The 18,263-nt window shown below is 38.0% G+C and overlaps 1 protein-coding gene across 1 annotated transcript; it reads right to left on the reverse strand.

Annotated features, from left to right (window-relative positions):
• Positions 1–273: 273 nt before the first annotated feature.
• Positions 274–12,989, reverse strand: LOC107586706 (uncharacterized). The gene is made up of 6 exons (XM_016274160.1): positions 12,675–12,989; positions 11,604–11,746; positions 11,257–11,428; positions 11,108–11,113; positions 8,622–8,667; positions 274–4,921 (listed from the first exon to the last, which is right to left on the reverse strand). The coding sequence occupies exons 1-6, from the start codon at positions 12,782–12,784 to the stop codon at positions 518–520; spliced, it is 4,881 nt and encodes a 1,626-aa protein (XP_016129646.1). The 5' UTR covers positions 12,785–12,989; the 3' UTR covers positions 274–517.
• Positions 12,990–18,263: the final 5,274 nt, after the last annotated feature.

Genomic DNA, 18,263 nt, shown 5'->3' on the forward strand with positions numbered 1-18,263 from the left:
AGGAAAATAATGTATTGTGACTGACACGCTTTTCTTTCAAATGCCACAGTGAATGAAACAGCCAATAACCTACAGGAGGCAGGCCTCAATAAAAGGAATGACATGAGAATTCACCATTTCAAAGCCTCAAGATCCAGAAAATATATACAGTGGGTACGGAAAGTATTCAGACCCCCTTAAATTTTTCACTCTTTGTTATATTGCAACCATTTGCTAAAATCATTTAAGTTATTTTTTTTCCTCATTAATGTACACACAGCACCCCATTAATGAAACGGTGCATTGTACTGTATTGTAAATACATTCATAATGAAATCAAACATTGTTATCCTCAAGCACTAAAGTATTCAAAAACCCATTATATTTAATTTATAACAAGAAATATGAAATCAACAGTCTTATAGTTCTGATATAACTATAATTCCTTCTATTCATATACAATCTGGATTTCTAGTATAGAAATCTATACTCCAGTTTATGTAACATGATGGAATTGAACAACATATAATTCTCTCCTCTAAAGTTCTGTTTCTACCACATCACCATTATCAAGATAGTATTCATCATCGGTTGTGGTGTCAGAATCAGACTCCTCAAAAACAGTCATGCTGGTTGTGTAGCTCCTTGATGACAAGATTCCACGAGGAAGAGACAGATTTTCTGGAGTTGTCCATATGGGGGAAGACACAGAAGGAGCCTGGGATATCCGACGAGGTGAAGAGGACATAGTTGGAGATGGAGGTGGGGTTGGGTCTGCATCATCATGATCAAGATCAAGATTATCTGTATATCCAGATTGATACTGTTTACCAGTGATAGGTTTTGCATCATAGATTGGGGAATGGCTACTACTCACTGGAGAGTCAACTGTTGTATAATTCCCCTTTGGCAGAAAGTCATCCAAACTTGAGAGGTCACTGATGCTGCTTGTTGAGATTCGTCCAGGACCTGATGGGCGGCTTGAAACCACACTGCTTACTGAGAAAGATCGTCCACTGTGTAGACCATACTTTAAATCAGCACATGATGAGGACAAGCGAGACCTCACAAGGTTTTGCTGCACAGGACTCTTGGTGGCGCTCTGAGGAGAGAAGTCATCAGACTCACAAAGTGAATTAGTTTTTTTGCTCAATGGACTATAAAACACATTGTCATTCTGAATGTCTTCTGAATCAAAATCAAACAAATAAAAGGGTGATGGGGGACCGACCGATTTTCTGTAATGTGGCAAGGTGGCAGAACGATTTATACTTTGGGCCTTTTGCCTATGTGGACTAAAGCTTCTTCCATTTTCATCGCTATGCCTCTTTTGCTGATCAACATTTAATTTATTCTCAGATGATTTCTTTAATGTTAAGGGTGACAAGGACCCAAAAGAGGCTTTATCGGTGGTCAAAGATGAGTTGGGGGCCATCCATGTGCACCCAGAACCCTTTTGTTCAGTTGTAGATCTGTTTTGCCAGTCCATATTTAAAGTATTCTCAGATTTCCTGCATGTAAGTGGCGACAAAGACCCAAAAGAAGCAAAAGAGCCTTTATCGGTGGTCAAAGATGAGTTGGGGGCCTCCCATGTGTACCCAGAATCCTTTTGTTCAGTTGTAGATCTGTTTTGCCAATTCATTTTTAAAGTATTCCCAGATTTCTTTAATGTAAGTGGCGTCAAAGATGCAAAAGATGCTTTATTGGTGGTCAAAGATGAGCTGGGGGCCTCCCATGTGCACCCAGAACACTTTTGTTCAGTTGTAGATCTATTTTGCCAGTCCATATTTAAAGTATTCTCAGATTTCTCTAATGTAAGTGGCAACAAGGACCCAAAAGAGGCAAAAGATGCTTTATCAATGGTCAAGGATGAGTTGGGGGCCTCCCGTGTGGACCCAGAATAATTTATTTCAGCCTTAGACTTATTTTGTCCACTCATATTTAATGTACTCTCAGATTTCTTTAATGTTAGTAGTGACAAGGAACCTAAAGAGGTTTTATCAGTTGTTAAAGAGGAGTTAGAGGGTGCCGGGTGGCTCTCAGAACATGTTTTCTCCTTTGTCTTGGGACTTTCAAAAGTCTCAGTATCTGAGGGGTGCTGAGTGGGACTCTTGTTCTTTTTTGGTAGTGTGTCAAGTGAGCTGTCTGAACGTTTGACACCAAATGTCAGTTTCAAGCGATTTAACATCTGGTCAATCCTGCTGCTCGTTCTAAACACTGGCAAATGTCTTTTGGTTTTTAAATACTGGGGACTAACAACCTCTTTGTCTGGCAAAGAAGCTGAAGAGAAGACAGCTTCTTTGTCTTTCTTAACTCGTGAACTAAAGAGGCCTTTTTTTGAATTGGAACTTTGCATTTCCTGCAATCTCTCATGCACTTTCTCAGCTGTCAATGGAGTTTCACTTTCTACTGTGAGCTTATCAGGTAATAAATACTTACCTTTCTCACTCAGCTTGTGCTTGGGGTATGCATTACCCTTATCAAGCTGAAGTTCCATCAGGCCATCATGCTCCTGATGAAAGAAGTTGTTAGAGCCTGTGCTAGGCTGCCTTGGGTGTGGGCTTATATTAGCGCTTTGGCTTTCCATGACAAAACTTGCATCTGGTGCAGTTTGTAAGAGGCATGGCTGGGCAGGTTTGTGATTATCTAGGGCGCTTGTGTAAGCTTGAACTGCTGTCCTCTGTTCTCTGTTAGAAGAAGCAAACTGTTCCTTTGGTCTTCTTATTATGCTTGTGTATGTGGACAGTGAAGAGCTTGGATCACTTTTTATGAAGTCTGCAGGAGTGGTTACAATATCATAAGATGTAGATTGGGTATGAGTTTTGGGCACAGGTGGAGAGGGTAGTTCTTGTAAAGTGTTGTTGAGTGTAGGTCGTGAGGAGATGAGGCTAGAATATGGAGATGTACTGAGACGAGGTGCTGATCTTCGTCCAAAATCAGGAGGCAGAGATTGAGCTGGTGCTATATGAGAGCCATAAGAGCTTCTTTGTAACACTTGTACCTGTGGCACAAATGGGTTGAAGTCAAATGAAAATTTTGAGGGAAGTGTTCTCCGGTCACCCTGCAGTGTTACGCCTCTATCTTGCTTAGGAGGCGATGTTTCACCTCTCTGTATGTGGGAAGGGGTGGACACCGCCGGGCTGTACTCCCTTAGGTATGAATAAATGCTCGGTACTCTTACACTTCTGAGAGGTCTGCTTGGAGAAAGAGGGCTTGAAAGATCCATCGTGCTTTGACTTGACTGAGAATATTTCTTAGAGTTCAGATATATATTTGTGGGACTTGTTCCATCTACAGAAGAGTCTTTCCTGGGTGAGTAGTTGAGCCTGTCTGTGAAGGTGCTTGTGCCCGAAGAACTGCTGGCTATTATATTGTGTGTGCTTTGTGATTTAAATTTTTGGACATTAAAGCCAGATTGTTGAACATGAAAATTTGTTGAATCTTTGGGAGAAATTGTGGTATCTGGAGATACTTGTTGTTTGGTCATATTGGAGTATTGCAGGTTGGTGTTGTTGGCAGTATTTTGTTCCACTGCATCGGTGTCTTCTGTACTGGAATATTCCCTCAAAAGAACTGAATAAGAACGTTCTTGGGCTCTGAGAACCCCAAGTTGGCTGGTTTTGGTTGTGGAGTGTGGGAAATGTTCCTCCTCTGCTTTGGCAATAGAAGCTTTTAGTCTCTTTGAAATTTCTGTCTCTGGTTTGTTTAGAAACAGTGATGCCCTTAATGGCACTCTACTCCTAATTCTAGGTGAGAAAGGGAACTGACTGACTGGTATTTCCTCTGTTCTTGCAGGAGTGTCTGGGTATTCGGGGGTTTGGGCATCAGCAGTAACAGGATGGGCAAATGATGGCGTTTTCAGAACAACTCTGCTAGGCAACGTAAGGGACCTGACAGACCTAGTCATCTGAGTCTCTGATTGTGTGGGCTCAGCACTGGAGTTTCTCAAATTTGACCTCCTCAAGGAAAGAAGTAGGCTGCTTGTTGTTGGCTTAGAGCTCAATGATTTGAAAGACTCATATTCATCTCCAGTGTTTGATATTCTGTACCCTGAATGGGCCAAATTTGGTACCTGACGAGTGTCCAGAGGTGGGGGAAAAGGATGCAAATCTGTATTATTGTACATCATGCCCACAGAGGAGGACTCGGTAATGGGTCTCTTTGGCTGTATTTTGGTTGTGATGTTCGGGGAATTGTTCTCTTTTTGCCAGTCAGGAGAGTTATAGCTGGTTCCTGCAGCCAACTGCATGTCATTGTCATTGGCCAACATGTGTTCAGATGGCCGCCTCTGGGAAGGAAGAAACGGTTGTTGCTGCCGATCCTGGCGAAATAAGGTAGATGGGTTCATATTCTGTCCACAATCTTGGGGTTCATGCTGTACTTCGTTTCCGCCTTGCTTGGGTCTTCGAAGGCGGCCACTCCAAGGTGGAGCAAGAACTGAGGCCAGGGCTGATGACAACATAGCTGATGTAGGATTGATAAATCCAGGTTCTGGTTCAGGGGTATTTTCAGAATGAGGAGCAGGTAAATAGTCTAATGACAAGACCTGGTTTGCAACTTCTGAATGGTGTGCAAAAAACTGGGAATCAGTGCTTGCTTTTAGACCATTGTCCACTTCAAGGGAGGTCAGATTACTGTGGTATTGTGGAGTTGTTGCAGCATTCTCTCTACAGTCGTTGGCTCCAGATTCCTTGTTGAATTCTGTTTGAACCTCACAAACAGGATGAGTAGAATGTCTTTGTGAGTTGTTGTGGACAATTTGTGTTTGTTCATGAAGGTCTATGTCGTGTTGTATTCCTGTATTTTGTCCCGGTTTTGTCCCACATTGATGCAAAGTGGTAAAACTGTCTTCATAAAAGCTTGCTTTTGGCCCATCCCCATTCTTAAATAATTCACCAGTTGATTCGCCACATTGGTCAGTTTGTGAAAGCACGTCCCTTAGCTGTCAAAACAAGCAACAAAGCTTTTGATTATTGCCAAAAATTACACAAAACACAGGCACTAATTCAAGCACAGTAGCATTTGTACATTTTAGACTGCTAAATTGCATTTCAGAGTTGCTTGGGAAAATTGCAAGAAATGCTTCTCACATGTATTTGAACAAATCGCCACTCCCATTCCATAACTGTTTAAACAGACAGTTCAACTTCACAGTTGAGCTTTACATTCCACTGAAAAATACTCTGCATGTCAAAAATGCAAACATGGAGTGGAATGTATTCAAAGTCTCCAGGACCGGAGTTCGCCACCGCTGCCATATACTGATAATTATTTTCATGTTATAACCGATAACTGGTAAATGGCTGATTAAAATTATATATACAATTTGCACCTTACAATTTTGTTTAAAAACAAAAGTGAACACTAAACTTTTTAAAGCATGATGACCCCCCAACAGCAGTGTGAAAAAAAAAGAAGAAGAAAATCAAACTCACAGGTTAGTTGTAGTTTTCAGTGTTTTTCCCTCCGCTGTGTCTTTTTTGTTTCTTCTATTTGGAAGACTGATAGAGATGGTGGAAATGAATCTGGCAGATTTCCTCTGCTCCTCAGATGTCCTACTGAGGTCTTCCTTAGATCTGAGAAGTATTATTTGCCTGATCTGCAAATCTGATCAGTTGAGAAGTGTTACACATATGCATATACGCATGCTTTATATGACATTAAATGCATGTCATAAAAATAAACTTTTAGTCAGAATTTAATGCATTTATGATAAGCTGTTATGTCCCAACGTTTGTGTCTGAAAACAAATGTATCAGATAATCCAGTCATACAAACTCACCTCTGCTGCTTTTCTGCAGGCCTGTTAACTGCAATGATGGTGGTGAAGAAGCAGTAGTTCTAGTTTCTAAATCTTTCTTGTTGAGGAAGTGTTGAGCCAATGATCCAGGATGTTTCTTCTCGTCTTCACTTACATTCTGAAAACTAATCAAGCTTCGGCATTACAATACTGCTACAATACAGTCTACAGAGAGCTGGAGAGTGTTTTTCTCAACAGACACCACATGTCTGCAGCTACTTAGTAAAAACTAAGGTTCACTCCCTTCAGAAAAATTCTTCACAGGAACACCCATAAATGTTTTCTTAGTATATCGACACATGACAGTGAACTTTCAGTGAGTGAAATTTCACTTGTTTTGTCTCACCTCTACATGTGCAAAGAAAATGATTACAGTAGTTGCCAAGTAGACAGAAAATACTTTTTTGTGTTTCTCCTAATAATGCTGAACATATTAATTTTGGCCAAATTACCATTTTATTAAAATTATTATTATATAAAAAAAGAGACAATATGTGGGTGTAACAAATTGCATAAGAGCTAAAGTATTACCATAAACATGGTGAGACATGTTGGGATGACATTCAGCAAAAGATTAATACCAGTGACACCTCATTAGATATTGTGGAGGTGTGTTTAAAATCATCTGAAACAATAAAAAAATGTATAATCTTAAATCCTTGATTATTTAGCTAGGCATTTCTGTGTGTGTGCAAGGCAACAACAGGTATTATATAACTGGGGTGGTGCCAGACAAGAGATCAATGCTTAAATCAATGTTCAATCCACTGGCATCTTGTTATAACTCTTTGACTGCAAAATAATTTGTAACGGTTGTAAAACTACATTGGATACATCTTACTTTAAGCAAACTAATATTTACACAAGCTCTTCTAATTACGTAAGAACGTCAACCTGTTCGCTTAAAGCTACAGACTTTCATAATGTTGTCTGCGGATGATGATAAGGGTCAGTTTGAGACAAAGAAAAGTTGGAAAAGCTGTTTTTGTGTGAGAGAAGATGAGTAAGAAAACGTAGTAAAGACTCCAAGAACTTAGAAACTTTGTAGCCTACCGTGATTGATCAGTTTGTGTGTACAATCCCTCCTGATCTGAGACAACGCAAGTCACACTGGCTTTCACTCCGCTTTGACAACTTGACTGCTGCAGATAATGTGTTGACATTATAGGCTGAATGTATCTGGCTCATCTAGTTTGGTTACCTCCCTTTATTCCCTCCGGGCATCAGCTGTACCCTTAAGTAGCCTCACAGGCGGCACGACTGTACATTCCACCGGAGAAAATCGCGCGCGGTGAAGCAGACCCGTCATACCGACAACCGTAAGATCCGACGCCGCTCGTCATATGTTTCTTTCCCACCGAGGCGTGAGCCGCGGAAGTGCGGAGTGAGCTTGTGTTTTAGCAACAAACTCCGTACTTTGAAATGTCAAGTTTATGGGACCTATACAGTGATAAGACACCTTGGCATTTGGACAATTGGAAATTGATGATTTTTCTGTATCATGTGTCACCTTGTTATATTTCGGATTTTGCACTTCCACTCAAGAGACCAAAGGAATTTAGTTTCGAAAATCGCTGATTTTAATTGAAAAAACCAAACAAATGCATAGACCTATTTAAAAAGCTTGTTATCTATGATAGCAGATAACCAAAGTATAAACAAGCGATAACTGAACAATAGTACGTGTGTTTTTCCATGAATATCCGACAGGTGGGGTGATATAGTGCATGCTATTTCCGCGAATCGATTCTTTAGAACAATTCGTTTTAAAGAACCGGTTAAAATGATTCAGTGATTCCTTTAGGTCACAACAGAACAGCGTCAGGACGTCACTGCACTGCTGGCATTTCGGCGTGGCATTGCTCTCAAACATTCTAATAAAGCCATGTATGCACACATATAGCTATTTATTACCTTTTGACTAATAATGGTTGATTGGTTTCTTCTTCATCCAGTTTGTTGCATTTATGATTAATCCAAGTCAGTTAGAACCTAAATGGCAATTTGCATTTAAAGGGATAGTTCACCCAAAAATTTTGTGTTAATTACTCACCCTCATGTTGTTCCAAACCCGTAAGACCTTCGTTCACTTCAAGGGAGGTCAGATTACTGTGGTATTGTGGAGTTGTTGCAGCATTCTCTCTACAGTCGTTGGCTCCAGATTCCTTGTTGAATTCTGTTTGAACCTCACAAACAGGATGAGTAGAATGTCTTTGTGAGTTGTTGTGGACAATTTGTGTTTGTTCATGAAGGTCTATGTCGTGTTGTATTCCTGTATTTTGTCCCGGTTTTGTCCCACATTGATGCAAAGTGGTAAAACTGTCTTCATAAAAGCTTGCTTTTGGCCCATCCCCATTCTTAAATAATTCACCAGTTGATTCGCCACATTGGTCAGTTTGTGAAAGCACGTCCCTTAGCTGTCAAAACAAGCAACAAAGCTTTTGATTATTGCCAAAAATTACACAAAACACAGGCACTAATTCAAGCACAGTAGCATTTGTACATTTTAGACTGCTAAATTGCATTTCAGAGTTGCTTGGGAAAATTGCAAGAAATGCTTCTCACATGTATTTGAACAAATCGCCACTCCCATTCCATAACTGTTTAAACAGACAGTTCAACTTCACAGTTGAGCTTTACATTCCACTGAAAAATACTCTGCATGTCAAAAATGCAAACATGGAGTGGAATGTATTCAAAGGGCAGTACAATATAGATATTTCATTATATTTAAGATATGATTGATTAGTAAGACATAGATTGTATCTTTACATCAGACATTCTCTTGCTAAAAAAATAAACAATCCAACTCTCATGTCAGCGTCTTAGCTTGAATGCTTACCTCTGTGTGGTGTTGATTAGCTGTGTTCTTTACGGCTTCATGTATGCTGTAACAGTCACATTTGAGAAAATAATTTTTAATTAGCATATGATTTTTTAAATGAGCAAACATTATAAAAGTATGTAGATTAAAAAATACCTCCATGTTATATTTGATTTTTAAAATCTCAGCAAAAGATAAGTTCCCTCAGGCAGATAAGCAAACATTGAAAACTATGACGAAAACAAATCTCTTGTCTAATTCAATGTTTCACACGCTACTCTTACTCCCTAAATACTTTTTCTAGTTCAACGTCTTTTATATATTCAGCAAGGCAACGCAGGAAAACAAGATCAACGACATTCCATCCTTTCTCTCAGTTTAAGCATTTTAGGAGTAAACAATTCATTGGCCTGACATGAAGGGAGGGGTCCATGGTTAAACTCTTTTAAAATTAGTACAGAGTGTCTCACCCACATTAATGCATACAGTCAGATACACATACCACTTACACACACAAAAAACTGACCCTCCCATACAGCAAGGGTCCTTACACGATCAAGGCCAGGAAACATAGCTAGGACATCTGTAAAATAATCCATGTGACATCAGGGGTTCAACCGTAATTTTACAAAGCTACAAGAATACTTTTTGTGCACAAAAGAAAAAAAAAATGACCTGTGAAGAGACTGAGGAGAAATGATTGCCAAGCTCCTGTATAACAACACTTCTCAACTTTGGGGGGCCAAAGACTTTTTAATGTCCACAAGGCAGGCCAATAAGGGTTTAATGGAATCGCCAGCTTTCAATGGTAGATACAGCTATCATCAGCATATAAGTGAAATGAAACGTTATGCCTCTTAATAATATCTCCCAAAGGTCACATATATAAATTAAAAAGAAGTGGACCTAAGATGGATCCTTGAGGTACTCCACAGATAATAGGAGCAATAGATGAAGAGAACTTACCTAACTCAACAGAAAAAAACCCGTCTCTAAGATATGAACTGAACAATTTTAAAGCAGTACCCCTGATACCAGTCAAATGCTCTAACCACCAAAGAAGAACATTATGATCAACTGTATCGAAGGCGGCTGTAAGATCGAGAAGCAACAGAACTGTATTTTTACCACCATCAACTGCAAGTAAAATGTCATTCAACACTTTAAGCAAGGCAGACTCAGTACTATGATGGGCAGAGAAACCAGATTGGAGAGGTTCTGTTAACTTAGCTACATTCAAAAATTAGATCAATTGTGAGAATACAACATTTTCTAAAAGTTTTGATAAAAATGAAAGCTTAGAGACAGGCCGATAATTATTAAGGCAAACTTCATCCATACCCTGTTTCTTAAGCAAAGGTTGAACAACAGCATGCTTACTCAGTTTAAGCATTTTAGGAGTAAACAATTCATTGGCCTGACATGAAGGGAGGGGTCCATGGTTAAACTCTTTTAAAATTAGTACAGAGTGTCTCACCCACATTAATGCATACAGTCAGATACACATACCACTTACAAACACAAAAAAACCCTGTTTAATATCTGCTTTGAAAAATGAGAGAGCAGTGATGTCATACCTTTTAAACAAGATACTGTAATACTACCCAATAAATGTCTATTTACTGGTTCTAAGATCAAGGTGTAAAGACTTTATAAAGGTGTAAGCACTATTTGAAAGCATGAACACACCTAGATACGATACAGCCAAACAGCTAATCTTTGCCTATACACTTTCACCCTATCATTCACCATCATTAAATCATGACTTATTGCTATATGAGGACTATTACTGCCAGTCATGGGTCGAAAGGGCATTTGTTGCTCTGGCTAGGACTGTGGAAATGACACAAAACACAAAGTGCTATGGCATAATTTACACGACAAAATATATTATTATGTGCAGTGTGTATTAAGTGGAATTACACTTTCATAAAACATTTACTAATAGGTAGACTAACAGTTTTGGAGTGAATGCTTCAAATTTGATCATTCACTGAACTTGTTTATTATAGCAGTTGATCCAGTTTTATTATAAAATTGGATTTTAAACTAGATAAGCAATAATATTAGAATTTTGGTCAATGCCATATACCAGGGGTGGCGAACGTCAGCTCTGGAGAGCCACAGCCCTGCAGAGTTTTGCTTCAACCCTAATCAAACACACCCGTACAAGCTAATCAAGGTCTGAAGGGTTACTAGAAAGCTACAGGCAGGTGAGTTTTAATTAGGGTTGGAGCTGAACTCTGCGGATCTCCAGGACCGGAGTTCGCCACCGCTGCCATATACTGATAATTATTTTCATGTTATAACCGATAACTGGTAAATGGCTGATTAAAATTATATATACAATTTGCACCTTACAATTTTGTTTAAAAACAAAAGTGAACACTAAACTTTTTAAAGCATGATGACCCCCCAACAGCAGTGTGAAAAAAAAAGAAGAATCTCCAGGACCGGAGTTCGCCACCGCTGCCATATACTGATAATTATTTTCATGTTATAACCGATAACTGGTAAATGGCTGATTAAAATTATATATACAATTTGCACCTTACAATTTTGTTTAAAAACAAAAGTGAACACTAAACTTTTTAAAGCATGATGACCCCCCAACAGCAGTGTGAAAAAAAAAGAAGAAGAAAATCAAACTCACAGGTTAGTTGTAGTTTTCAGTGTTTTTCCCTCCGCTGTGTCTTTTTTGTTTCTTCTATTTGGAAGACTGATAGAGATGGTGGAAATGAATCTGGCAGATTTCCTCTGCTCCTCAGATGTCCTACTGAGGTCTTCCTTAGATCTGAGAAGTATTATTTGCCTGATCTGCAAATCTGATCAGTTGAGAAGTGTTACACATATGCATATACGCATGCTTTATATGACATTAAATGCATGTCATAAAAATAAACTTTTAGTCAGAATTTAATGCATTTATGATAAGCTGTTATGTCCCAACGTTTGTGTCTGAAAACAAATGTATCAGATAATCCAGTCATACAAACTCACCTCTGCTGCTTTTCTGCAGGCCTGTTAACTGCAATGATGGTGGTGAAGAAGCAGTAGTTCTAGTTTCTAAATCTTTCTTGTTGAGGAAGTGTTGAGCCAATGATCCAGGATGTTTCTTCTCGTCTTCACTTACATTCTGAAAACTAATCAAGCTTCGGCATTACAATACTGCTACAATACAGTCTACAGAGAGCTGGAGAGTGTTTTTCTCAACAGACACCACATGTCTGCAGCTACTTAGTAAAAACTAAGGTTCACTCCCTTCAGAAAAATTCTTCACAGGAACACCCATAAATGTTTTCTTAGTATATCGACACATGACAGTGACCTTTCAGTGAGTGAAATTTCACTTGTTTTGTCTCACCTCTACATGTGCAAAGAAAATGATTACAGTAGTTGCCAAGTAGACAGAAAATACTTTTTTTGTGTTTCTCCTAATAATGCTGAACATATTAATTTTGGCCAAATTACCATTTTATTAAAATTATTATATAAAAAAAGAGAGACAATATGTGGGTGTAACAAATTGCATAAGAGCTAAAGTATTACCATAAACATGGTGAGACATGTTGGGATGACATTCAGCAAAAGATTAATACCAGTGACACCTCATTAGATATTGTGGAGGTGTGTTTAAAATCATCTGAAACAATAAAAAAATGTATAATCTTAAATCCTTGATTATTTAGCTAGGCATTTCTGTGTGTGTGCAAGGCAACAACAGGTATTATATAACTGGGGTGGTGCCAGACAAGAGATCAATGCTTAAATCAATGTTCAATCCACTGGCATCTTGTTATAACTCTTTGACAGCAAAATAATTTGTAACGGTTGTAAAACTACATTGGATACATCTTACTTTAAGCAAACTAATATTTACACAAGCTCTTCTAATTACGTAAGAACGTCAACCTGTTCGCTTAAAGCTACAGACTTTCATAATGTTGTCTGCGGATGATGATAAGGGTCAGTTTGAGACAAAGAAAAGTTGGAAAAGCTGTTTTTGTGTGAGAGAAGATGAGTAAGAAAACGTAGTAAAGACTCCAAGAACTTAGAAACTTTGTAGCCTACCGTGATTGATCAGTTTGTGTGTACAATCCCTCCTGATCTGAGACAACGCAAGTCACACTGGCTTTCACTCCGCTTTGACAACTTGACTGCTGCAGATAATGTGTTGACATTATAGGCTGAATGTATCTGGCTCATCTAGTTTGGTTACCTCCCTTTATTCCCTCCGGGCATCAGCTGTACCCTTAAGTAGCCTCACAGGCGGCACGACTGTACATTCCACCGGAGAAAATCGCGCGCGGTGAAGCAGACCCGTCATACCGACAACCGTAAGATCCGACGCCGCTCGTCATATGTTTCTTTCCCACCGAGGCGTGAGCCGCGGAAGTGCGGAGTGAGCTTGTGTTTTAGCAACAAACTCCGTACTTTGAAATGTCAAGTTTATGGGACCTATACAGTGATAAGACACCTTGGCATTTGGACAATTGGAAATTGATGATTTTTCTGTATCATGTGTCACCTTGTTATATTTCGGATTTTGCACTTCCACTCAAGAGACCAAAGGAATTTAGTTTCGAAAATCGCTGATTTTAATTGAAAAAACCAAACAAATGCATAGACCTATTTAAAAAGCTTGTTATCTATGATAGCAGATAACCAAAGTATAAACAAGCGATAACTGAACAATAGTACGTGTGTTTTTCCATGAATATCCGACAGGTGGGGTGATATAGTGCATGCTATTTCCGCGAATCGATTCTTTAGAACAATTCGTTTTAAAGAACCGGTTAAAATGATTCAGTGATTCCTTTAGGTCACAACAGAACAGCGTCAGGACGTCACTGCACTGCTGGCATTTCGGCGTGGCATTGCTCTCAAACATTCTAATAAAGCCATGTATGCACACATATAGCTATTTATTACCTTTTGACTAATAATGGTTGATTGGTTTCTTCTTCATCCAGTTTGTTGCATTTATGATTAATCCAAGTCAGTTAGAACCTAAATGGCAATTTGCATTTAAAGGGATAGTTCACCCAAAAATTTTGTGTTAATTACTCACCCTCATGTTGTTCCAAACCCGTAAGACCTTCGTTCATCTTCAGAACACAAATTAAGATATTTTTGATGGAATCTGAGAGCTCTCTGACCCTCCCATACAGCAAGGGTCCTTACACGATCAAGGCCAGGAAACATAGCTAGGACATCTGTAAAATAATCCATGTGACATCAGGGGTTCAACCGTAATTTTACAAAGCTACAAGAATACTTTTTGTGCACAAAAGAAAAAAAAAATGACCTGTGAAGAGACTGAGGAGAAATGATTGCCAAGCTCCTGTATAACAACACTTCTCAACTTTGGGGGGCCAAAGACTTTTTAATGTCCACAAGGCAGGCCAATAAGGGTTTAATGGAATCGCCAGCTTTCAATGGTAGATACAGCTATCATCAGCATATAAGTGAAATGAAACGTTATGCCTCTTAATAATATCTCCCAAAGGTCACATATATAAATTAAAAAGAAGTGGACCTAAGATGGATCCTTGAGGTACTCCACAGATAATAGGAGCAATAGATGAAGAGAACTTACCTAACTCAACAGAAAAAAACCCGTCTCTAAGATATGAACTGAACAATTTTAAAGCAGTACCCCTGATACCAGTCAAATGCTCTAACCACCAAAGAAGAACATTATGATCAACTGTATCGAAGGCGGCTGTAAGATCGAGAAGCAACAGAACTGTATTTTTACCACCATCAACTGCAAGTAAAATGTCATTCAACACTTTAAGCAAGGCAGACTCAGTACTATGATGGGCAGAGAAACCAGATTGGAGAGGTTCTGTTAACTTAGCTACATTCAAAAATTAGATCAATTGTGAGAATACAACATTTTCTAAAAGTTTTGATAAAAATGAAAGCTTAGAGACAGGCCGATAATTATTAAGGCAAACTTCATCCATACCCTGTTTCTTAAGCAAAAATGTGATCCAATCAAACCTCTTATTAAACATTTTGAGGGTAAAATAATAACAAAAATGCTCCTGAACTATACTCTTAGCATTGATAAAACTGAAAATTGCAGTAAAACAACAAAATAATTGTACATTTCCCTTAATTACTCTGTCAAAGTGCAACTGAGGTTTACTGAGAAGCAAACTACTGAATAAGTGGTGAATAAAATGGAAGGGAAAATCAATCCTAATTAAGATTTTTTTTTCTTGTCAGTAATCAAGAGGGATTGCTGGTCAGGCATTCTGCTTATTCTGCAAGGATTAATAGGCCCAGAGCAGGATTACTAATTATTTTATGTACAAATACCAGAGGTCATCAATTAGACGCATTAGCCCCACTGGCTTAAGGCAAGAAGCCTGATTGTAGCTTTGCATTGCTTAAGGGTGTGCTATGCAGATGCACATACATAATATTAACTTGAATAAAATAATTGTGATGAACCACTCTATTGTGTAGGCAGGGTGGCATGTGTTCAATAAAGATGATGCTTGTTTCCAGACAAAGGCAAAATATTCAGCCACCGCAATTATAAATCTTGTCATGGAGTGATGCTTATCTCGATCCATTATAGCAATGCAATTTAAATCTGTAATAAAATCTAAACAGTTTTAATTAACTCTGCTGATTAAAACAGAAACCAACATAGTGCATAACTTGTATGATAAATTAATCTTTAGCCTAATGTCTCTTAGGTTTTTGGCACAAGCTCAGTTTGATCATGGTGCTGGTTGTAGTAGTCCGTCAGTTGGAGGGAGTTACATATTTCATGGATGGCTTGTCATCTGCTGCATAAATCAACTGACAGTGCTGGAAAATGCATTATCTCCTGGAGAGATTATGACAAGGCCAATTCATAACTGTGAATTGATTTTCTTAAATGCTGGCTGCAATATGACAGTGTATTCAGAGCATGTATTGTGGTGGTTAGCACAATCGAGGGTTTAGGTTCCTAAAATAGTAATCACAACATATAATCAGCAAATCAGAAAGACCTCAGTATATTGAATAGAACACATTTTGCTTCAGGTAATGAGTCAGCGCTTAACAAAATAGGTTCACACAATATCACTAAAGGTGTATATTAAATATATATTTGAATCTGATATCATTATTAGAAGCGGTGGATGAGGAGGTATATTACTAACCAGATAGTTATAATGGTTGTGGCATAGCTTGTAAAATCACAACATAAATAACCTTCATCATGGCACCAGTAAAAAAATATTCTTAAACGGTATTAAAGGATTAGTTCACCCAAAAGTTGAAGACTTTGTTTGTTCATTGGAGAAAGTTAGCATTACATCACTTTCTCACCAATGAATCCTATGCAGCTGAATGGGTGCCGTCAGAATGAGAGTTCAAACAGCTGATAAAAACATCACAATAATTCACAAGTAATCCACACGACTCCAGTCCATCAATTAATGTCCTGAGAAGTGAAAAGCTTTGTAAGAAACAAGTTTTCCATAATATTGCTTTCTCCATTGAAAAAGTAATCTCGTCTGAATCAGGAGAGAAACATGCACAGATTAGGCATTGTTTACAAGCAAAAACAGCTGCTACTTTTTCACTTTCCTTTTTTACATTTTCAATACTTTTTCACTGGTGGAAGCGTTATTATGGATTATAGACTGGAATTGTGGCCAGAAGCAATAGTGTAAAATTAAAATTATGGATTTGTTTCTTACAAACATGCAGATTTTCACTTCACAACACTTTAATTGATGGAATGGAGTTGTGTGGATTATTGTGATTTTTTTATCAGCTGTTTGGACTCTCATTCTGACTGTACCCATTCACTGCATGTGATCTATTGGTGAGAAAATGATCTAATGCTGAATTTCTCCAGATCTTTTTCTGATAAAGAAACAAACTCATCTACATCTTGGATGGCCTGAGGGTGAATAAATGTTCGCCTTTTTTTGGGGTGAACTGTTCATTTAATGCAAAACTTATTTGGGGTGAGTTGGAAAATAAACTGGACAGAGCTATTGTACAGTCAAAGGAAAGCCTTTGGCTTGAGTTGCAGAAGGCATTGGATAACATTTGTGTTGAAGTTCTCAGGAAATATATTGACACTGTGCCAGAGAGATGTGCTGCAAAAGGTGGACATACCAAATATTAAAGTTAAAAGTGGATAAAAACAGTATGACTTACTTCATCTGATATTTGTTGTGCAGAGCAACCATCTGCATGTTTCATGAACGTTATGAAATGAAATCATGTTTTGGAGGCAAAAAGGTCAATATATTCAGATCTGTCAGGTGTTCTAACAATTTTGGCCACCACTGTATGGTTCAGATAAGATTTATTTTGCCAGATATTGCCATGACTAATTAAAATATGGTCCATAAAGGGCATAAATTAGATGCTACAGTAAATAAAGTTGCCTTATGTAAAGCTAAACCGCATCTAGCTGTAGTTAATGCAGTTCCCCTGTGGCCTCAAATCTACAGCTGACCAAAGCCTGTCTTTAAGATGCCTTGAGATCATTAAGCACCAAGAACATCTTTATTAATTGACAAGACAATCGTTTAATTAAAAACCCAGAGCCCTGTCATTGTGCCAGGCTGAGAGAACATTTGAGCAGGATGCTTGTGACTGGTGACTCAGAGGTTAACCGTGGCAGCAGCCTGGCAGCCGTATTGACTTCTAGGTAATTATACTTAAGTGGTGACTAGAGGAGGCAAATGGCAGTAACAGATTATCTGTTTTGAGGGGATGCATTCTTAGAATCAATAAGAGTCCATTTGTGGAAATAGGGCAATTTAGGGGAAAATACACCCCTGTTCTTGGTCCTAACAGAAGTCATTTGCCCCTGCTACCATACTGTAGGTCTTTATTTTTTTCCAAATCTCTCATAGTTAAATTAGGAAATAAAACAGAGGGATAAATAGAGAAAACAGTAGACATCAACAGCCTCGCTAAACAGCAGTTTTACCTTTGTAACTAAATATAAGGTTTGTTTTCCTGTGTCTAAAAATAACATATTAAAAACGAGGATGAGAAATTATGTTAACAGGACATACACTACCATTCAAAATGTTTGGGTCAGTAATTTTTTTAATCATTTAAATCATTAAACATTTTTAAAATAATGAAATCATACAATTGACCAAAATTGACAACAAAGACGTTAATAATGTTACAAAAGATTTCTAAAATATATGTGCTGTTCTTTTGAACTTTCTATTCATTGAAGAATCATAAAAAAATGTATCAAAGTTTCCACAAAAATATTACTGTTCTTGAGCACCAAATCAGCATATTAGAATAACTTCTGAAGGATCATGTGACACTGAAGACTGGAGTAATGGCTGTTGAAAATGCAGCTTTGCCATTCACAGAAATAAATTACATTTTAAAATATAACAGAACAGTTATTTCATATGGTAATAATATTTCACAATATTACAGTATTTTTAATCAAATAAATGCAACCTTGATTAGCATAAAAAAATTATTTCAAAACCACAAAAAAATAAGACAAAAACTTAAAAACGGTAGTGTATGAACATTTTAACTGCTATTGCACTGCTATTTTTTTATTTGCATGCTTTCATGTGTTAGCCTACAGACATGCTGCCCTTCCGGCTCACACAGTAATTACTGATTACATTAATTCTGGTACAAGCA

Source organism: Sinocyclocheilus grahami, unplaced genomic scaffold (assembly GCF_001515645.1).
Source record: "Sinocyclocheilus grahami isolate Dianchi unplaced genomic scaffold, SAMN03320097.WGS_v1.1 scaffold85.1, whole genome shotgun sequence".
NCBI lineage: Eukaryota > Metazoa > Chordata > Actinopteri > Cypriniformes > Cyprinidae > Sinocyclocheilus > Sinocyclocheilus grahami.

Bases quoted from the DNA above. Each gene is read 5' to 3' on its own strand.
- LOC107586706 (XM_016274160.1), bottom strand. From the start codon at position 12,784: ATGTCAACACATTATCTGCAGCAGTCAAGTTGTCAAAGCGGAGTGAAA. The intron at 11,429-11,603 runs GTGAGTTTGTAT...TCAACTGATCAG, and splicing joins CCTGCAGAAAAGCAGCAGAG to ATTTGCAGATCAGGCAAATA. The intron at 4,922-8,621 runs GTAAGCATTCAA...TTGTTTTGACAG, and splicing joins CTAATCAACACCACACAGAG to CTAAGGGACGTGCTTTCACA.